We start from the raw sequence: 21,464 nt of genomic DNA, 5'->3' as shown, positions 1-21,464 counted from the left end.
GGCGAGGAGAGCACAAGAGAGAATGGACAGGCTGTTATCTCCTCTTGAAAGAATGATTGAGAAATAAATATATATATATATATATATATATATATATATATATATATATATATATATATATATATATATATATATATTATATTCTGGTTTAACTTTTTTTCACTTATATTTTTTAAAAGGAAAAAAAAATTATGCAACTTTAAATGTGTAAATAAAAGAGAATTCATTGCTCTGGACATTGTTTATTTTTGTAATGACAGTCATAATTTCTACATGAAACAAATTCTTCTAATTCTAACTTTTTTCCCCCAACTATTTACAAATAAAATAAATAAACATAAAATAAGAAAAAATTATGTAGAGTTTTATTCAGCTGAGTGGGAGACCCTGGTGTGCTGCTGGACCGAGATGGGCTCCACAATAGAGACCCTGGTAAGGCCTCCTGCTGGTGGGACATCATCTGGGATGGTCTCCAGAGTGTTTGACTGCATATTTACACTATCCACGTCTACCAACAGGTTTGCAGGGCTGACTCATGGAATAAATATTGAGATACTTTATTACACTGAAGTACTTTTAATAACCACTAATACCGCTTTGGGGAAAAACTACTAGTCATATATTTCAAACCTTAGTTAAGCAAACTTATCTTGCATACTCTAATGTACTTAAGGCATCAAGAGTAAAAGTAAAGGAATTCTGGAGGAAAAAAACCTTGTCAGGGTTTTTATGATGGTTCTGCTTTTATATTACTGCATATGTTGCATTTTACTTCTGAATATTTTCAAGGTTGATACATTTAAACTATTTACTTTTGTGTAGTTTATTGTAAAACAATGCATCATATTGTAAAATAACATAATTTTGTAGTGTTGCTGTCCTGTGTGGGAAAATCACTTCGAGTATTAACATAATTTTGTAGTGTTGCTGTCCTGTGTGGGAAAATCACTTCGAGTATTAACGATGTAGTTCCTTACATACCACCACTGGTTATTTTGAAAATTAAACTAACAAAATGTAGGCCTATTGTCACAATATTAACAAATTGTTGCTAACTACAGCCCCGTCCGATTTCAAAGGGCGCATCTGAAGCGCTCGGACCGGTCTAGCCTACGGAGGATTGTTCTTGTTGCCTAGCAACAGTGACTGACAGCTGCCGATGACGAGTGGGAGTAACATTCGCACTGGACTTTTTATATTCAACTGAGTTTTATATTCAAATAGGGTTGAAAACCTGTGTAAATATATTTACCATGGTCCATTTATGTGCATAATAAAAAGAATACACTAGCCTACAAAATCGCATCAAGGTAAGATATAAATGAACATTTGAATCTTCGGCTAAGCCGAAAGTAGGCCTACATGACCTGGTCCTCCAGTAAAATATAAAACATAAAAATGACAATAGCCAATTCTGGCTCCATAGCTGTTTACTTAATTATATCAAATGAATTGTCAGGATGGCAGCATACTCTCGCACCGTTGCTTGGCGCCTGGAGCGATAATCGGGAACACCTGGCTGCACAATTAGGAAATCCTACGAAGGCTACATGGTGTGTCGTTCGGAGGACGCATAGGCTGCATCGTTTGAAGTCCGCAGCCTTCGAAGGATGCAGTCTTCACATTGGGACACAGCTTCGGAGTCTCTCTTAACGAGCTGATGATCTGATTCAGGTGTGTTAAATAAGGGAGACATACAAAATGTGCAGAGCAGCGGGTCCCGAGGACTGGAGTTGAGAACCACTGGTCTAATGTATTTTGTAGTCATGTCAAAAACCTAAGTAAAAATAACAGTAACATATTTTACATATGAAAAAGCAATGGCTACTGTAATATGAAATAGTGGTCCAGTTTAAAGCAGCCTAAAGCTGGAAAAATGGGTAATAGTAACTAGTAAAACTAGTAATATTTCATTAGTATATCATTTGTTTTTACCCAAAGAATGAAGTGGCATCCCATCTCTGGGTTATCTCCAGGTCCAACAATCCTTGGAAAAATGATTTTCTGGAGATCTGAAGCATTCTGAAATGAAGAAAACTGGAAACATTCACTTCTGAGACATTTATGACACTATTATGTCAAACTATTAGTATTGATGCTTATGCTGAAAAATATGTGCATTTTGTACTGCACATTTTGTAAATACCCCAAGAACTTTCAACTGCACGTCTGATACTGTTGCATTACTCTGCCAATCTCTATGCCATAGAATAAACGTGTCTGTGTTCAGAGCCAGAACCTGGAAGGCAAAATCACAGGTTTTAGTCTTTATATAACAAACTATTAATGTCACAGGTAAGTCATAGGTTCTGTTTGAATAACTTACATCCTTAGTCTCTTCCGCAAGTTGAGTAATAAGGCAATTGACAGCCTTTCAACAACAACAAAAAAGTTTTTCATTGTTATATACAGTATGGGGTGAATTGATAAAATAAAATAAAATTCTGTATCAAAATTATAAGGAAACACCCGTACTTTGTTTAGGCTTGGTTTGTAGGGAATTACAAACCTGCGTACATATATTCAAACGCACATAACTATAGAACCAATTCTTAATGCGCATGTGAACGCCATCAGCGTTTCTCACAGGTTCGCGTTTAAAGTCTATGTAGAGAGAATTGTGTCGTCTTAGCGGTCCCTAATTTACTAACAAATGATTGTTGCGACGGAAGCGAATCAATCATAACTAACCTTAGCTGGAAAATAACTTTACTAAAGAACCGCTATAAAGCCAAAACAATCTCTGTTACCATAAATTATACGTTTATCTCTGTAAAGCTGCTTTGAAACAATCTACATTGTTAAAAGCGCTATATAAATGAAGATGACTTGACTTGACAAAATAAATATTAAATTTATGGATAAGACAACTTTTATAATGCTTTATAGCATTTCATACTTACATTATCAGTAAGCCAAGGCATTTCTTTACTGCTTGTGTCACTCAACAGATGAGGGGGGAGAACAGATTTCAGGTCCCTCAGAAATAAAATGGCAAAACGAGAAATCCTGGCAATGACATCATCTTCTTTCCTCTTTACAGCGTACAGTTCGGAGATTTTCTCCCTAATGATGAGAAAGTACAACGAATTACTATTAAGCGTACATGTTGATAGTACTGTTCAAATTCTTATTGTTGTTCATGGTTGTCATTGGTGTGAAAATTCCAATGTTGTTACCTTGTGATTATTTTCAGACTCCGCAATTTCTCCTCTGGTTGTTTTTGGTTCTTTTGGTGGAACCTATCATAAAAGGAGAAGCGGTCTGATGTTCCAGTTTCTGGATGTGGTTGTAAGAAACTGTCCATTGTTGTCATCATGTGGCTGGAAAAATCGCTGCTGTGTGCGATTGTTTACATGTCTGGCAACACGTCCAGCAATGTCACATATGTACACAGTGGGAGGGTGTTTGAAACTCAACAAGGCATCCCCATGGTCCCGAGTGGACTCCTGCCACCATAAAGGTGATGCATAGTAGACCACTCCGTGGGTGCATCCCATGTGTAAAACTCCACCTGTATTACAACAAATATTTGGAACAGAGTAGGTTATTTTAACCAAAAAGATATTGTATTACAAAAGAACATTTCTAATATATTGTTCCCTACTATAAATTATATACATGCCAAAGAGTAACAAAACCCATCTTACCTCCAGCTTTTTTGAGTTTCACAAACATTTTAGGATAAACATTCTTATAAAGGAGAAGCTCCTCATGTCTGTTTATCATGTCAGCGATGGATCCACTTGCTGACACTCCGAGGACATTGCAGGCTTTAATCAGTTCATCCTTTTTTGGCTGATCAAATGATAATTTACATTAAACAATGTTTAGAAAGGCAGTATTTGTAGGTAATGTGTTGCATGTTAATGTGAATGTAAGAAAATACATTGTACTTTACCGATTTTGCATCGAGAATTTGTAAAATTTTGTCCTCATCGATGTCCTTTGCAACACGACTGCTGCTGGCCCTGTCACTGAAGGATAGCCCTTTGAAAACTTCAGTTTTCGGTAGGGTATCACTGGTGCGTGTATGTTGCCCCATCCATGGAGCAAAGGCAGAGTATGACAATGAGCTTTGAAATGGATTGCCAGCTGCACCTAAAGAATGAAATTTGTAAGGTTCATTCTGTCATGTATTTAATTGAAGTACAATACAAATGCATGGCTTCAATCAAATTGTGAATTTTTACTTAAAGAATTATACAGAAATTTAACTTAAGTTCAATTAGTATAAATTAATATTAAGAGTAATAAGATTAATAATGTTGCAAAATTTACAGAGCACTTAACGTATTAAAGGGGTCATATAATGCCATTTTTGTACAAGCTAATATGATTCTTTAGGGTCTAAATTAAAAGTTTGTAATATACTTTAATTAAAAATTCTCATTAGTATTGTAAGAAAACACTAATTTCACCTGGTCAAAAACAGCTCTGTTTTCAGCACGCCGTTTCAGTGCATGTGTCTTTAAATGATAATGAGCTTTGCTCACCCCGCCCCTCTGTTCTGTACGTACACCGTTTCTAACACAATAACCACGCGTTGTTCATTATAAACGTGGGATTATGAATTATATTGAGAACGTCGTACATAGAAAACATGCCGTAATGTACCCGGAGTGTAAACCTTAGATGCATTCATCATGAAGCGTGCAGCAAGGTTTGCAAATTTGCAAAGATTAATATAAATATTAATATAAAGGTTAATAAAACATCACACTCACTTCTGGAGGTTCAGCAGGAACACGTTGGTACCGATCCGTTTTTTGTCGTTTGTAAAGCTGTCTGGTTTGAAATGATTCACGCAAACAGGAAAGCGCAGACGATCGTGGGGAATCCCTGTGAGGGAATCCCCGCGTCAATCCTTTGGGCATATCCCTTCAAAAACAAAACTCAGCCACTGCATCTTCAACAGCTCGGATTTAGGAACATCCAAATGACTGCTTTGTTCCTTATTACACCAAAGAACAATCGCAGACGCCATTATGCTCATAGACAGCGCTCCAGTGAGGGTATCAACAATGACGCGCGAACTATGATTGACAGCTCGCTCATGAGCGAGGGCGGGTCTGTGTTGAAACGCTGCAGCTGTCAATCACAATCGTGGGAGGGGCGTCCGACCGTGTGACGTCACACGGTCGAACGGCTTAATTTCAGAGAGTGTCAAACATATAAGGAGATTAAAAAAAAAACACTGGATGGATTTTTATCCTTTTGTGATTGTTGTGTACAGGCACTGCCAACACACATTCCAGTACAATCAACTTGTAAAAGTGCATGTACCATTATATGACCCCTTTAACATATTATGCTTACCATCACAGAATCCGGAGGCTATAATTTCCTTCTCCAGGTTATCCCATTTTGCTGCCACGTTAACTTCCGTGTCCTGGGGAGTGATATTATGTTTCTCCGGACGTTTTAGGAGATGGACTGGTTGTTGTGATAAAAAGGGAAGTGACAATGAGCATGTGAATGTAGCATAAATTATGCTAGAAGTATTGAAATTTTAAATCAACGGTCACCTGGCAATTCAAACGCAACTTTCCAGTTTGCGTCAGCAATGACAACGGATGGGTGGTGTCCACAGTGGTAACAGAAATAGTTGTAGGAATACTTTTTGAGAGCGCAGAAGTGATAGAAAGCCTTCCTTAGGGAGTTGTATGGCACTTTAGTCCCAGAATGGGACTCAATTGTGCGCAACATCCGTCCAACAGCAATGTGATTCTGCAGATAATAAAAAAAGACAATGTTTTTAAACATATGTTGTTAATATTTTTGTATGTGCTTAATTTAGTAGAAACACGTTCCACATAACAATCCGATTGGACAAACTCACCGAAAGGCCGGTTGTCAGAAAAGAACATAATGGTATGGAAAGAAAGATCTTATTGTTGTAATTGTGAAATCCAGTATTGTAATCCTGAAAACGAATTGCGTTTTTGCATACTGGGCACTCCTATCCATAGACTGAAATACCTACATGAAAACACATCAACACATTTATTGGCATTTCACTTTTTATATATGCACAATTTATATTAGTCGCTTAAGTGTAAAAATTGTAAAGAATGCCCTACCTTTGTTCTGCGAAAATATCCCATAGACTGTTGCTTGTGTTGTTATGACAAAAGCATTGTTCAGTTCAGGAGGACACGGCCCTGGACAGTAAGGACAATTTGCTTCTGCAGGCTCAAATTTCTCTGGAATGGGCTTCTCTGTCTTCGTTAAATCAAGTGGAAGATCCTCTGGGATTCTCTTGGAATTCCACAAGTAGTTGGTCATAATGATCACACTACTATGCGTGAATTCTGGCTGATAATGCATACCCAGATTTCCATTGACCATTTCCTCAATGTCTTCAATATCCTCATTTTGAGGTATCCACTGCATTTTTGGCCAGGTGTGGATGCTCTTGGAACAGCCACCCATAGACAAGTATCTATGTAAACAGCTAATTCTGTTTTTTGATCCTATACACTTGCAGTGCCATTTACCTGATTTGGTATCGAATGTTGAAATCGTCCTTCCAAACCTACACCAGTTGTCCTTCTCACCAGTGTAGACTGAGAAGAAGACGTATCTATCAGAGAGACTGTGTTCCCCCCAGAAAATTGGAAACACACAGTCGACTTCCTCTGAGTAGGCACGTTCGTAGAGTGCCACACATTCTTCTTGCCTTGATGTTGAGATGAGTCCTCTTTCCACCATCTCATTCACAGACTCATTTTTCAGTATTGGTGGTGGAATATATGAAAGGGCTTTTCTGGTCCTCTCTAGGTGGTAGCATTCTTTACCAGGGTTTCCACTTTGGGCAGCTATGCTCATAAAGTCCCTACATTCATCCACTTCACAATCATACAGCCGTGCTGGTAAACACTTCTGTACATGTATAGGAAGTCTAATACCATGGGAATGTTTTGTTGTCACATAGAGTCCATTTTTGGATCAGTGCACATCATGGGTTCTTGTCCATCGTGCTGCTCTTTTTCATGACGTCTTTTCATGACGTCTCTTTTCATGACGTCTCGGTGGCGCTAAAATTAATCCCACATATAGGGCATACCTTGGTTCCTTGTTGGGCTTGGTCAGTTTCAACAATAGGCACAGAAGGTTGTTCCACATCTGAGAAAAATAAGATACATTCCATTTTGATTATGATAATTTCAGTTATAAACTACTGTTGTATCTCTACTTCTGTTTGGTTTAAATGTATCAGTGTACTCACCAGAAGGTGTTGCTATTACCATCAGACCTGTTGTAGCAAAGAAAATGAATAATACATTTGACAGATGTAGTTTAACTTTTAAACTTGTCAAAGATCCAAAGAGTATGATTTTAATTGTTTACATTGACCTACCATGATTTTGTAAATGGGATTTGAAATCTCCAGATCTATTTATTATTTTGGCACACTTAGGACAATGCCAGTGGCTCCTTTTACCACTTTTATGATCTGGACAGTGACATGGTATGGTGAACTTGCCTACGAAGACAATAAGATGTTTTGTAAACAATGTTTCAATACGTAAATTCTACATATACATTTAATAGATTATTAATATTTGCAAGATTTAATCCTCAAGATATTACTCACTTGTGCCACCCTCTTTAAAGTGTACAGCAAATCTCAGATGCTTTATAGAAAAATTATCTTTAGATGCTGTAACTAAAGAAGAGCAGTAACAACAATCCTGATCACCTCCAAGTCCAAAAAAGTGTTCTTTGTTGAGAAACTCAAATACCCTTCCTTTAAAACAACAACAACAGAAGACAGGTTTATTGAGAGAGAGAGAGAGAGAGAGAGAGAGAGAGAGAGAGAGAGAGAGAGAGAGAGAGAGAGGGGGGGGGGGTGCATAGAGCATATGATTAATTCAATTATGTAATTGGAAAACTCACATCCATTTATACTTTGTTGCCAAATAAATATACAACACAACAATAGAGCAAATAGCTATATCAATATTGATTGGTACATTTGTTAGAAAAATGTTCATATACATACAAAACATATAAATACATGAATAAATAAATAAATAAATAATCTTAAGTCAATCATGATCAATAATGAAACTTTAGGGTCACGCAATTAAGAATCAGGCTATGAATTGTATAGGTAGCCTACATCGCACATGCGGAGGTTTCATAATCTGTACGAACTGAACGGATCAATTATCTGCTTAATATGACTGTGACTGAAGTTTAATTTTGCATGAGAGGCACTCAAATTAGAAAGCTTTTTCTATTTATTGTGGTAAATTTTGACAAGTTGTTGAATTTATAGCCTAATAGATAATCTCTGTTAAGGCAATAGATTTTTCCACTAAATATTTTCTAGCTACAACTGTGGCATATTTTAGTTATAGTTTCTAACTGAGTAGGTTGCCATTTGCCATAACAAATGTTATAGATAAAAAATAAAATAAAAAAGGAACATTGGCCTAAGCATAGGCCTTATGAGGAGCCATCAATAATCTTACTTGTAAATTAATCCTCATTTTAACACATGCTAAAGTTAAAAAATTACAAGATGTTACTTTGAAGGCCGAGCACAATTAAAAAAAAAGAGCTTTAAAATAAAGATAATTATCGACTTAACAATTGCTTTTCCCCATGTGGAAAATGTGTTCTGCTATGACAGATATTCCAGGAAGATGACAGGAAATTGGCAATTTGGAGTAAATTTTAAGTAAAGTTAGTTGGACTCTACATTGCACTTTTTAAACAACTAACTTAACTATAGGCTACTTAATTGCAGTTATGTTGCATGTGTTATGTTCCAATTTGCATGTTTGGACCATTATGCAAAAAACAAACAAACAAACAAATAGACCTCACGATGGAGCATATGCCCTGGTTGTCACATTCACCGTCTGTCATCGTCTTGTCATCACTACAGTTCCCAGAATCCTCCTTTTTTCCACACCTGAACTCACTCCCTCCATTACCCACCTGTTCATCATCATCATTTGCATCACCTGTCTTGTGTTCATCTGTCTGTGTATTTAAGTTCTCCCTGTTCATCTTTCAGCTGTTGGTCAATGTTTGTGTTGTTAGCACTCTGTCTGTGCACGCACACTGTTTCGAGTATTCGTCAGTTTAAATAAATATTGAGTATTTTGGATCTTTGCCTGGAACTTCATCTTCTTCTACCTTGAGACGTTAAAGATTGACCGACCACAAAATGAGCTGGGAGCTCGCTGGACAGATCGCGGCTTTGGCTCGGGATAGCCGCGATCTGTTCCAATTCACCTGGGGTTTTGTTCCTCTTGCTGCCTCCTGCTCGCTGGGAGATGAATCGATCAAGGCGTGTTACCGGATTGGGGCCAAGGTGGTCGATCCGAGGGAGCTTCCAGATCTCTCCGGTCTGGACTGGAGAGAGGCACTCTCCAGATGTCTGGAGAGCTTCCTCCCGTGGCACGCCATGTCAGCCGAGCCTGCACTTCACGCCAGTCCAGACAAGCCCGCACTTCACGCCCGTCCAGCCGAGCCCGCACTTCATGCCAAATCTGCTGAGACCAAAGCAGTATGCGTCGTGCCCGCCGTCCAGCACTGAGCCCTCTTCACCGCTGGTCCCGTCCAGCACAGAGCCCTCTTCACCGCTGGTCCCGTCCAGCACAGAGCCCTCTTCACCGCTGGTCCCGTCCAGCACAGAGCCCTCTTCACCGCTGGTCCCGTCCAGCACAGAGCCTTCTTCACCGCTGGTCCCGTCCAGCACAGAGCCTTCTTCACCTCTGGTCCCGTCCAGCACAGAGCCTTCTTCACCGCTGGTCCCGTCCAGCACAGAGCCTTCTTCACCGCTGGTCCCGCCCAGCACAGAGCCCTCATCGCTGCCCAGCACAGAGCCCTCATCGCTGCCGGTCCCGCCCAGCACAGAGCCCTCATCGCTGCCGGTCCCGCCCAGCACAGAGCCCTCATCGCTGGTCCCGCCCAGCACAGAGCCCTCATCGCTGGTCCCGCCCAGCACAGAGCCCTCATCGCTGGTCCCGCCCAGCACAGAGCCCTCATCGCTGCCCAGCACAGAGCCCTCATCGCCGCTGGTCTCGCCCAGCACAGAGCCCTCATCGCTGCCCAGCACAGAGCCCTCATCGCCGCTGGTCCCGCCCAGCACAGAGCCCTCATCGCTGGTCCCGCCCAGCACAGAGCCCTCATCGCTGCCCAGCACAGAGCCCTCATTGCCGCTGGTCCCGCCCAGCACAGAGCCCTCATCGCTGGTCCCGCCCAGCACAGAGCCCTCATCGCTGCCCAGCACAGAGGCCTCATCGCTGCCGGTCCTGCCCAGCACAGAGCCCTCATCGCTGCCGGTCCCGCACAGCACAGAGCCCTCATCGCTGGTCCCGCCCAGCACAGAGCCCTCATCGCTGGTCCCGCCCAGCACAGAGCCCTCATCGCTGCCCAGCACAGAGCCCTCATCGCCGCTGGTCCCGCCCAGCACAGAGCCCTCATCGCTGGTCCCGCCCAGCACAGAGCCCTCATCGCTGGTCCCGCCCAGCACAGAGCCCTCATCGCTGGTCCCGCCCAGCACAGAGCCCTCATCGCTGCCCAGGACAGAGCCCTCATCGCCGCTGGTCCCGCCCAGCACAGAGCCCTCATCGCTGGTCCCGCCCAGCACAGAGCCCTCATCGCTGCCCAGCACAGAGCCCTCATCGCTGGTCCCGCCCAGCACAGAGCCCTCATCGCTGGTCCCGCCCAGCACAGAGCCCTCATCGCTGGTCCCGCCCAGCACAGAGCCCTCATCGCTGGTCCCGCCCAGCACAGAGCCCTCATCGCTGGTCCCGCCCAGCACAGAGCCCTCATCGCTGGTCCCGCCCAGCACAGAGCCCTCATCGCTGGTCCCGCCCAGCACAGAGCCCTCATCGCCGCTGGTCCCGCCCAGCACAGAGCCCTCATCGCTGGTCCCGCCCAGCACAGAGCCCTCATCGCCGCTGGTCCCGCCCAGCACAGAGCCCTCATCGCTGGTCCCGCCCAGCACAGAGCCCTCATCGCTGCCCAGCACAGAGCCCTCATCGCCGCTGGTCCCGCCCAGCACAGAGCCCTCATCGCCGCCCAGCACAGAGCCCTCATCGCCGCCCAGCACAGAGCCCTCATCGCTGCCCGTCCTGCCCAGCTCAAAGCCCTCTTCATCGCTGGTCCTGGACTCTATACTGGGGAGCCTCCCCAAGAAAATTTTGGGGGGGGGGCAATAGGCCTCCGGACCAGCCCTATCCGCCATGGCCACCCGAAGGGTCCTCAACGTCATGGCCACCCGAAGGGTCTTCTCCGCCATGGCCACCGAAGGGTCCTCACCGCCATGGCCACCCGAAGGGTCCTCTCCGCCATGGCCGCCCGAAGGGTCCTCACCGCCATGGCCGCCCGAAGGGTCCTCACCGCCATGGCCGCCCGAAGGGTCCTCTCCGCCATGGCCCCCTGATCAGCCTGCTTCGCCGTGGCCATCTCCTCAGCCTGCTTCGCCGTGGTCCCCTGCTCAGCCTGCACCGCCGTGGCCCCCTGCTCAGCTTGCACCGCCACGGTTGGCGGTACCATCCTGGAGTCTCCTGTCTGTCCTGTTCCTGTTCTCCCTCCGGTCACTGACTCCAGGATGCCCACCCCCCCTCCCAGGTTCTGCCATCTACGGCGTGGGTCGCGCCTAGCGGGAGGGGGGAGTAATGTCACATTCACCATCTGTCATCGTCTTGTCATCACTACAGTTCCCAGAATCCTCGTTGTTTCCACACCTGAACTCACTCCCTCCATTACCCACCTGTTCATCATCATCATTTGCATCACCTGTCTTGTGTTCATCTGTCTGTGTATTTAAGTTCTCCCTGTTCATCTTTCAGCTGTCGGTCAATGTTTGTGTTGTTAGCACTCTGTCTGTGCACGCACACTGTTTCGAGTATTCGTCAGTTTAAATAAATATTGAGTATTTTGGATCTTTGCCTGGAACTTCATTTTCTACCTTGAGACGTTACACTGGTAACCTGTTAAACGGTTCACACTTCCACCCCCCAATGTTCATTCAATCCAAAACTACTGAGGAAAACAACCAACCCCCACCCACAATAAAAGCCCCACCCACTTTGGTGAAAAACGGCACTTGAATTTTTCCACTACAAGCACTTAACAATCATAATTTGAAACGTGTATTTCACTATCACCTTAAAGCCAAATGTCACATCTCATCACTTCAACAAAGTGATAGGCCTACTCTATGAATACAACGCCATACAAACCCAGCGCTCTTAAAGCTATGCAAGTTGTTTAAATTTAATTGTACGAACTTAAGTCTGCTGATACCCAGCAAAAATTGGTCCGACGGTATCCTAGTGACTCGTGTCCCCTGGCCATAAATAGTCGCGATTTAAAATAAAAAGTATTAACTCTCTGAGGTCGACGGTATCGCCGGCGATACCAGCTCGCTTTTTTTTTATCAGTGTAAAAGAAACTCATAAATACTCTGTTGACTTTCCATAGGAGTTTCATACATCAATCGATTCTGTTAAATGTGTATTTTTGTGTATACTCACAATAAAAACAAAGTGTTGTGCTTTTTGCCAAATAAAGAAAAATAAACATGAAGCGAGTTCTGCCTTCTCTCTGCCAGTGTAGTCCATTCTGAAACGCGTCCGAAAATGAACAATAGCTCAGCGAATACTCAGTCAAACAGGCATACAGACACACAGGCATGAAGCTTGAATTCTCTTCTTTTAAATGAAGTAATTTATATAAAAAACAAATATTCTCATCTTGTGAAATCTGTATTAAAAGAGAGCGATTCCAGTCGACCTCATTAGAGCTAATTCAAATGTAATGTGACTCCGCCCACGGAGAGCGTGCGCTATTCAAACGCAAATGGCTGAGGTAATCCCCTGTGAACGCCCTCATATCAGCTCGAGAAAACACACAAGTTTATTCAGATCATTACTTGTTTACACTGTTTTGCAGCGCTGTGAGGAATAATAATAATGGAAAATGTACCTCAGAAGTGCGGGTATATCGAGGAGCGAGCTGAGGAATACTAGTAAGTTCACGTGAATCGGGTTCTGTTTATGAATGAATGAATGGCAGAGATGCGCGCTGTTTACCACAGCTGGCAAAGACAGTTTAAATTTAAATCGCGTATGTGAATGAATGATGATGTTTTAGCAAATTGTATTGCTATACTGAGATGAATAAAAATCGACTGAAATATGTTGAAATAAAATGTAGGCTATTTGTATAAGCAACGTATTAAACTGCAAATTAACATTTATATGCCCTAATATTTCATAAAAACAACGTTACAGTCAGGCGAAATATGAAAGACAACATTTTGTTGACTAGATTTGGGTACAGTTTTTACTGTAGAATATACTGAAAGATTACACTTGAATTGTTGTTGTAACTGTAACCTTTTTAATAAAAAAATATATTTAAAAGGTAGATGTAAACAAACTATTAAAAGGTAATTATAATTTTTTTCTTTAAATAATTTTTATTGTGTTTTATTAGTGACAAATTTGGGGAGAGGATAAATATTCCAAAACTGAAAATACAGTATGAGAATTAACTGCACAATTACTAGACATGTTTACCTTGGATATTATACAATTTGCAAGCACAATTTGTGGAAAAATAAAAAAAATTGCGATGCTTCCAACTGTGAACCAATTTGGTAGTGTATATATATATATATATATATATATATATATATATGTGTGTGTTTGTGTGTGTGTGTATGCATATATATATATATGTGTGTATGTATGTATATATATATATATATATGTGTGTGTGTGTGTATATATGAAGAGTTCAGATGCAAAAGCCTCTAAATGCCATCTGAAATTTTCTTCTAGAATGATAATTTTTATCAAGCTCGTATATTTAAGTTAGCTATAGGTGACACACCTGAATGAATGGCTCATTAAGTATGCAGGGGCATTGTCTCAACAGGTGTGAACTACTAAATATGCATGATCGTTTACGCCCCATCCGCATATTGGCTTTCCAAACTAAAAGTGTTTCACAAAACTAAAATCAATGTATCGTTTTATGTGAATGATTAGGCAGGATGATTTTCACATCATTTTGAAGAAAAAACTCTAGGCGATGACATCCATTAGTCAAAAGTCTTATTGACACATATTTAGTATGTGTTTTGTGGCCTTATATCAGAAACTTTCATTTTTAGTTTTTTCAATAACCATGCATAAACATTATTCTCTCAAAAATGAAAACATGTACATACATGTGGCTCACATATTATGGTAGTCCTGTTTGTGCTAAATAGAGTGTACTTTTTTTTGCCATTGATATGTTTATAAGCAACTGAAAAAAGCACAAATGTCAGGGCATGTCAGAACATCTCAAGGACCCCAAAAACACCCTAGACCTCAGAGGGTTAACACAGAACAGATCACGTCAAAGACGTGCGTTCAAATTTCATTTTGGAACTATTTTTCAGACATGATGGGATGTGTTTTGTGACTTGTGCATATAAGACTAAGACTTTTAAGACATCTTATAGCCTACTAATCAAGACCTTTTTACATTAACAAATGGATCTGAGGACACCTGTGAAAGAATTATAAAAAATAAATTGCAAAACAAATAATAAAATGTTATGAGTTTGCCTACCTTCCATAATTGAGTCAAACAAGTGTCGATTTACCTATAAAAAAGGGCCTATATTCAGTGCCAATACGAAAGAGATTGACATAAATGTATTTTTTATTAAACGTATCAAACAGGTCACGGGACGGTCGCGGGACAGCCGCATATCCGTGACGGGTCACAGGACAGGCGAGTATAGCTGTGACAGGTCGAGTGACAGGCGCATTTAGCGGTGGCATGTCGAGTGACAGGCGCATATAGCGGTGGCAGGTCGAGTGACAGGCGCATATAGCGGTGACAGGTCGAGTGACAGGCGCCGGTGGCAGCTGGCCCTGCCACGGAAAGATTTTACCCTTACTGACTGGAACAGCTGATTTCCGGCTGCATCGCTGGAAACGCCACAGCATGCTTGAAAATCAGCTGTTCCAGTGTTGAGTCAAAGGGAGCGAGGCGTCTGAATGCTTTTCGCCGCTCTAGTAGGATTGCGTCGTTATATTAGGTCTTATTGATTTGTTTAGGCTAACTGCTGTCAGATTGTGTTCCAAGGACACAAGTTTCCTAATAACTCAATAACAGTTTATGTGATGTGTTAAAGCTGGGGTAGGTAAGAATGGTCTAAAAAAACTTCTTTTTCAAATTTGTTTAAACTTTATGTATATATCAATACATAATTAAAATGTAAGTATTCTGAAAAAGAAAGTATAAAAATCGAGTGTATGTAGACCTCTAACGACTGTTTTAAAGACAGCTCATTATTTCCATTCAGTCCACCCTCTCCCTTCTGGGGTCCTTCCAAAGCCACGCCCCCAAAACACATGAACGCGCGACTCCGACAGCTGAGCTGGAAGACGCATTATTTACCTGAGACGAGTGGAGAGGAAGGAGCGCAGTGCATGTAGCATCATGTCAGAATCACATGTGATAAAAAAATCTAACTTTATCATTATGAATATAAACAAATAAGATGTATTTTAGTAGCCTACTCACTATCAAGCTATCATATCGATATTGGTAAAGTTTAAAATATATATTTTTTGATTCGCTAACGAGCTAGTTATAACTATAAGGCAAAGCTAAAAACAGGTTGCATTGATACACGTTTTTCCATTTCCATTAGTTGCACTGTGATGAAGATGAATTTCGTGTAAGATTCATAACATATAACGTTAGGCCTACTAGCTGTTAAACTTGTATTTTGTTATGTAAAGTTCCCCCCACAGCGGAGCCTGCCGTGAACGCGCAGGCTAGTAAACATGCAGGGTCACCGATGACGACGGATAAACAGTTATGGCACATTCACTGGTAGGGACGAAATGCTTTACATTGACTGGCCTGCCCATACTTTGACTACAAACTTGGTCCTCAAATAATTACGTATTATGCAATACATGTAATGTAACTTTATAACGTTGCACTCTTTCTATGAGTTATAAATAGCTAGTAAGATAATATAACGGTAACTAACGTTGCAGTAGGCTATGTAAATAATTATTCTAGCGATATGTAATGCTAAATAAGGTTTGCTAGTACATTATTTTAGCAACATGACAAGCCAGTGAATTAGCAGGTTTCTGGCTCTGAAGGCATCTGATTGGTTCTTTACACTCGGACCGAGTGGCAGTGATTGGTCAGAGTTTTTACTGTCCTGCAGCTGCTACAGAGGTCTGATTGTTTTCATTCCTTTTTCTGAACACATAATGTATTGACTACTCTCGGGATGGAAGGACCATTTCACCCAGTATAAAAAAAAGTGTTTCTGAACAGGATTACATACCCTAGCTTTAATGGACGGTGAGGATGAAAGTTTGAATGGCCAAAGACTCTTCAATAATCACAGATGGAGAATTGCAGAGATTAGTTGAGTCTTGGGGTCAGAAAGCCTATTAAAAAAAAAAATCAAACAACCCCTACATCCCCACATGTTGTTTGGGAGGGTTTCAAGAAAAATGCTCCTCGCTCATCCAAAAACAAACTCCAGCATATTCAGTTGTCAGACACGACTGGAACTTCAAACGGCACAGGGTTCTGTGGTCAGATGAAACTAAAAAAAGAGCTTTTTGGCAGCAAACACGCTAGATGGGTTTGGTGCACACAAGGATAAAAAGTACCCCATGTGTACAATTTAATATACCATTGGATCTTATATGTTTTGGGCCTATTTTTCTGCTGGAGGTCCTGGACTTCTTATTCAGACACATGGCATTGTGGATTCTATCAAATATCAACAGATAAAAAATCAAAACCTGACGCCTTCTGCTATATATATAATCTCTCTTTTTTCATATTAATATTTGCTGTTTTTCAGACCAGCTGCTATAGAAGAAAAACTGAAATCTTTTTTCAGAGATTTTTGCATCAGGCCTATTGAAAGGTGATTGACAGTTAGGAAAATGTTAGCAATGTGTCCATTTCAGGTGTTTAATTTGTGCTGCCTTTGAGTCATTCATGTAAAAATCTGTTTATTTAATTGTTTTTTTTTAGTAAGGGACTGTTCGTTATTTATTTAAGGGGCCACCGGAGGAGTTTTGAGATCTGTTGTCAAAAAAGACATGACCCTCCCTTCGCCAGCAATAATTTTTTCTATGACCCTCCAAAATGATTGTGAAAAAAGGCATGACCCTCCCCGATAATTTATTGATTAGCCTAATTCTGTACTGGTTTGCGATTGGCAAAGATGTTCAGATAGCCATTGTTTGTTTGTTTGTTTTTTAAACCATAAACTCTTGCTTTCTCATCTGGCTGTAACGATAGACCAAACCTACGATTCGGTTCGTATCACGATTTTTTATTTTAGATTTAAAAAAAAATCATGTTTTCGGTGCTGATGCGGTGTGACTCGTTCAACATGCGGGTGGCGTTGCGAATAAAGCATCTAAAAGCTGTCACAAAGAACCAGCAAAAGTAATGATTATTAATATGTCATATATAGCTAGACATTTTAATTGTTTTTAATAAACAAGTGTTTTCTGTGTCTACTGCAAAGATGAAGTTGACGATGCGTCGCGATCTTCTCAGAACGCACCAGAGAGAAATGCACATTTCATAAGGAGAAAGCAGTCTGTTTTCCTTCGTTTTGAATTGTTCTGCATGTTTAAAAGTAGACATTTCAAGCTGTCTATATATTTCCCAGGTCTATGAGGCAAGTAGCATACCTTACTCTGAGTTTCGGTTCATTTATGAGACAAGAGTCCAGTTCACTCGCCCCCGCGCCTCCGTGTCATGATTATCTATTTTCTACTATATTTAGACTACTTCTTATTTATTAAATCCAGATGAAACATTGATTAAAATTAAGATAAAATTAATAAAAAAAAAAATGAAATTCACTTTAAAGAAAGGCTTTGTGCTTTCTGTTTGAGGTCTCTGTGCAATTTTTAAAGTCGCTTCAGAGCAGTCATGTCCGTGCGTAATGGAGAACTGTCACGTCCGTAACTTTTTTTTTTTTTTTTTTTCACATAAATGCAAACACGAAAAATAAAATAAAAATAATATAAAATTTAATTTTCTGTGGAGGCCGATCTTTATTCATCCGGTGGGTATATATTTTGGTTTGCACAGTGTAATTTATAGAATTACTAAAAAATAGGCTATTTTGCCACCTAAAAGTTAAAGATTTTTTTTGTGTCACGTCACATGTGTATTTCCCTCATATTAAATATAAAACGCATGTGTAGACTGATATTTTTCTAATGTCTTGACTCCTTTCAGACGTTTCAAATAGCCTAAATGCATTTTCTGAGAATTTTTATTTTAAGTTTTGACTGCAAATGTCACGTCCATTCACTGGAATCGCCCAATTTTAACGAATTTATCCTCAACTAGTTTTTGTGGTGTAGGTCTATGTATTTTATGTTAACTTAAATAATAGCCTACTAATAGTGATTTAAAGATGTGGTAGCGCTGCGAAGATCGCGAGTCGTCAACTTCATCTGTCTAGCCGACACTGACAAAAAAATAACTGTTTTATTAGTAAACAATTAAAATGTCTCCTGCTATATTGAACATACTTGCCTGTTCCTTACAAAACACTGACAGTGGGGTTTTTGACTTTTTTTTTTTTTTTTTTTTTTTTTGAGCAGCTGCGGACAAATTATTTCGACACACACACAATATTGATAAACAGGATTTTTTTGTTGCTTTTTTAATACAATAAAAATTTCATTTAATTTATTGTTTAATAAAATTAAAAGCCTATTATTTTTAGTTTATTAACAGCAACAACAGCTGTAAAGATGAAGTTGACGATCGCCATCTCCGTAGTAGTGAACACGCCTATAGAGACAAATGCACATCATTACATAACCAGAGAGTAGCCTATTTCTTTTCGTTTTAAATTGTTAAAAAGACATTTCAAGCTTTCTTAAGATATATATAATGTATGTGAGGCATATGCTGAGTTTCGTTAAGTTAGGATGAGATGCGCTCCTGTTTACGAGCAGTGCAAGTGACCACGCGGGCGCCTCTATGATTGTGTTGTCTGCTATATTTGGTATTTGGCAATTGGTTGATAAAAAAAAAAAAAAAATTAAAATTAAGATACAATTTATACAAAACGAAATTCACTTTAAAAAATCGTTTTCTGCAAAACAAAACTTAATTAAGTGGTCAAAATCATGTCTGACCCGCTCCATGTCTCTCGATATTGCGTATACTCGTGTGTGCGGTTCACTTTTCATAGTCAACATAGATGAAAAAATAACATTATTATATTTTAACAAAAATGAAACTAAATGAGCTTATTTAATGGTAACAACACAGTAGGCCTACAGACTCTGTATTTGTACAAATTGCTGCACATTCATTTTATTCTGAATTTTGCACACACAAGTTGAAAGGCATTTGTTTGTGCATGCATGTAAAACATATCTGCAACATTTATCAAGTTCACTGATAATTATGCGTGCATTTATTAATTATTATCTTAATGAATAATGTAACAAGGACGAAGCATGTAAGCTGTTTGTTTAGAATTTGGATCGATCATCGCAAATAGATCCGAATGAAGAAACGTACAAAACCATAGGCTATAGAAAATGGGTGGGCCCGGACCTAAATGCCCACCCGGGCCCAATGGTAGCGCCGCGGCTGGTGGTAGCCCTACATTTTACACATCGTGGAAACAAAATAAGAATGGAAACTAAAATATGCAGTATCGCCCTACAGCGCACATTCTATCAGCAGTTCTGGCGCCTCAGTCCCAATACTGTTAAACTCGACGTACGTTCACATCACATGTTAATGCAGCGGTAGAGTTACTCACAGGACACTGTGCACTTTAACAAAACTTCATTATTTGCTCGTGCTTTAAAGCTTTGCCGGGTAAATATTTCTTTGGCATTCTGTTTGTTCTGACATGACGCACTTTTTCTAAGCTCGTACTGAAGCGCACACTGTTAAACAGCGCCAAACTGGATTTTTGTTGGGTCAGACCCATCTGATATCGAAGGGGGGCTGATAACGCGAGATCAACATGGAGCTAAATGGAAAAAAATAGCACCAAATAAGCCACTTTGAAATGTTGCTGTTTTAATGAATATAAAAGTTGGGTGACCCTCCCCCTAGACTAAAAAAAGTTGGATGACCCTCCCCTCAACAAAGAATAAAAAGACATGACCCTCCCCTATTTTCCTCCGGTGGCCCCTTCCATAAATACCGAACGGTCCCTAAAGCTGCAAGTCACTTGTCCTAGTTGTCCTGGCATACAATATTTTGCCCAAATTCTAATTTCCTTAAATGTTTGCAACAGAGGTGAAGAGAGTGCATGTTAGCATGACCACAATAAACACGTTCATGGGAAATATCCTAGGTTTAAATAAACCACAATTATCAATATACAACATACCCTCTAATACTCTCAGGTTGCTTTATTGCTGCAAATAACTATATCAGTGACTTTTTGATTGAATTTTGCTGACTGTAAGTTGTGTTGGGCTTTTTCTAATCTCATGTTCAATGTAACTCATAGAGTGCTGTATAGTGATGACAGACAAGAGAATAAAAATGGACACTCATGTCCAGCTTGATGAGGATATAGCCAAAGCTTTTAAAGTCCCCGTGAACCGGAAGTTGCAAACGACTTTTCTCCAGTGTTATGACGTATTTCCAAGTGAAACGGAATATTGAACAGAGGGCAGGGTTTTACTTAGCGCTCCTCCTCTCAATCTCTCGCTCATAGCAGTCTAACGGTTTGAGGGGAGTGGTTAAGCGTTTTCAAACCAAGCCGTCAAACCTACGTCATCAGAAAAAGACGCCATTCCAGACTGGAAGAAACTTTTCAGATTTTGATTAAAGATTACCATGGTAAAATTTATTTTTTTATATATTTACTTGCACGGATTAATTGTTCACCACAAGACTAGTAATATGCGCTAACAAAGTAAATAGGGTCAATTTTGATTTCATGGGGACTTTAAAGGTAAACTGAGAAGTCAACAGAATTATAATGCATTCTATGCAAATTATTATACATATATTCAAACATGGATACAAAAATGTTAATCACTGGTTAATTTTATATAAATTCTTCTTCCCTTTCACAGATCCTGTGATAAAGCAGTCTTCAAATACTACAGTGTCTGAACCACAAGCCCTCAGTTGCAGAAAATGAGTCGTACTCAAATAAGTGATCGTCCACTTGAAGATGAAGATGTAACATTCAAACTCTTCTGTTTCTTTGGTTCAGCCATTTGTAGGCCTAAGTTTGTACATAATGCATTATTCACTTCTGCACATTGTTTTTCTGTGACTTTTATTTTTTTCAGAAAATTGCATTGTGATGGTCATTTATTTAGTGCTGTAATATTCATAGTGTACTTTTCAGTAATACAGGTAGGCTATAACTGAAATGTTCTACAAACAATGTATAATATAGCTCTGCCATAGCATTT

The 21,464-nt window shown here is 40.2% G+C and overlaps 1 protein-coding gene across 2 annotated transcripts in view; it reads right to left on the bottom strand.

Annotated features, from left to right (window-relative positions):
• Nucleotides 1-228: 228 nt before the first annotated feature.
• Nucleotides 229-21,464, bottom strand: part of LOC307163876 (uncharacterized protein) — a 41,933-nt gene continuing 20,697 nt past the window's right edge. Inside the window, exons 3-18 of one of the 2 annotated variants that reach the window (XM_079880176.1) lie at nucleotides 7,601-7,753; nucleotides 7,364-7,489; nucleotides 7,232-7,258; nucleotides 6,084-7,128; nucleotides 5,843-5,982; nucleotides 5,529-5,730; nucleotides 5,320-5,436; nucleotides 4,728-4,881; nucleotides 3,902-4,101; nucleotides 3,651-3,798; nucleotides 3,180-3,514; nucleotides 2,904-3,066; nucleotides 2,327-2,371; nucleotides 2,147-2,239; nucleotides 1,936-2,022; nucleotides 229-1,777 (exon numbers count right to left, since the gene is read on the bottom strand). In XM_079880176.1, coding sequence (XP_079736302.1) covers nucleotides 1,547-1,777; nucleotides 1,936-2,022; nucleotides 2,147-2,239; nucleotides 2,327-2,371; nucleotides 2,904-3,066; nucleotides 3,180-3,319 — 759 coding nt within the window. In that variant the 5' untranslated portion in view covers nucleotides 3,320-3,514; nucleotides 3,651-3,798; nucleotides 3,902-4,101; ... (6 more) ...; nucleotides 7,364-7,489; nucleotides 7,601-7,753 and the 3' untranslated portion in view covers nucleotides 229-1,546. The remainder of the gene's footprint in view (nucleotides 1,778-1,935; nucleotides 2,023-2,146; nucleotides 2,240-2,326; nucleotides 2,372-2,903; nucleotides 3,067-3,179; nucleotides 3,515-3,650; nucleotides 3,799-3,901; nucleotides 4,102-4,727; nucleotides 4,882-5,319; nucleotides 5,437-5,528; nucleotides 5,731-5,842; nucleotides 5,983-6,083; nucleotides 7,129-7,231; nucleotides 7,259-7,363; nucleotides 7,490-7,600; nucleotides 7,754-21,464) is intronic. The other variant, XM_079880177.1, reaches the window with a different exon arrangement.

Source organism: Squalius cephalus (assembly GCF_949319135.1).
Source record: "Squalius cephalus genome assembly, chromosome: 8".
Classification (NCBI taxonomy): Eukaryota; Metazoa; Chordata; class Actinopteri; order Cypriniformes; family Leuciscidae; genus Squalius; species Squalius cephalus.
Note: the sequence above shows the minus strand (reverse complement) of the source record. Positions and strands in the feature narration are given on the sequence as shown.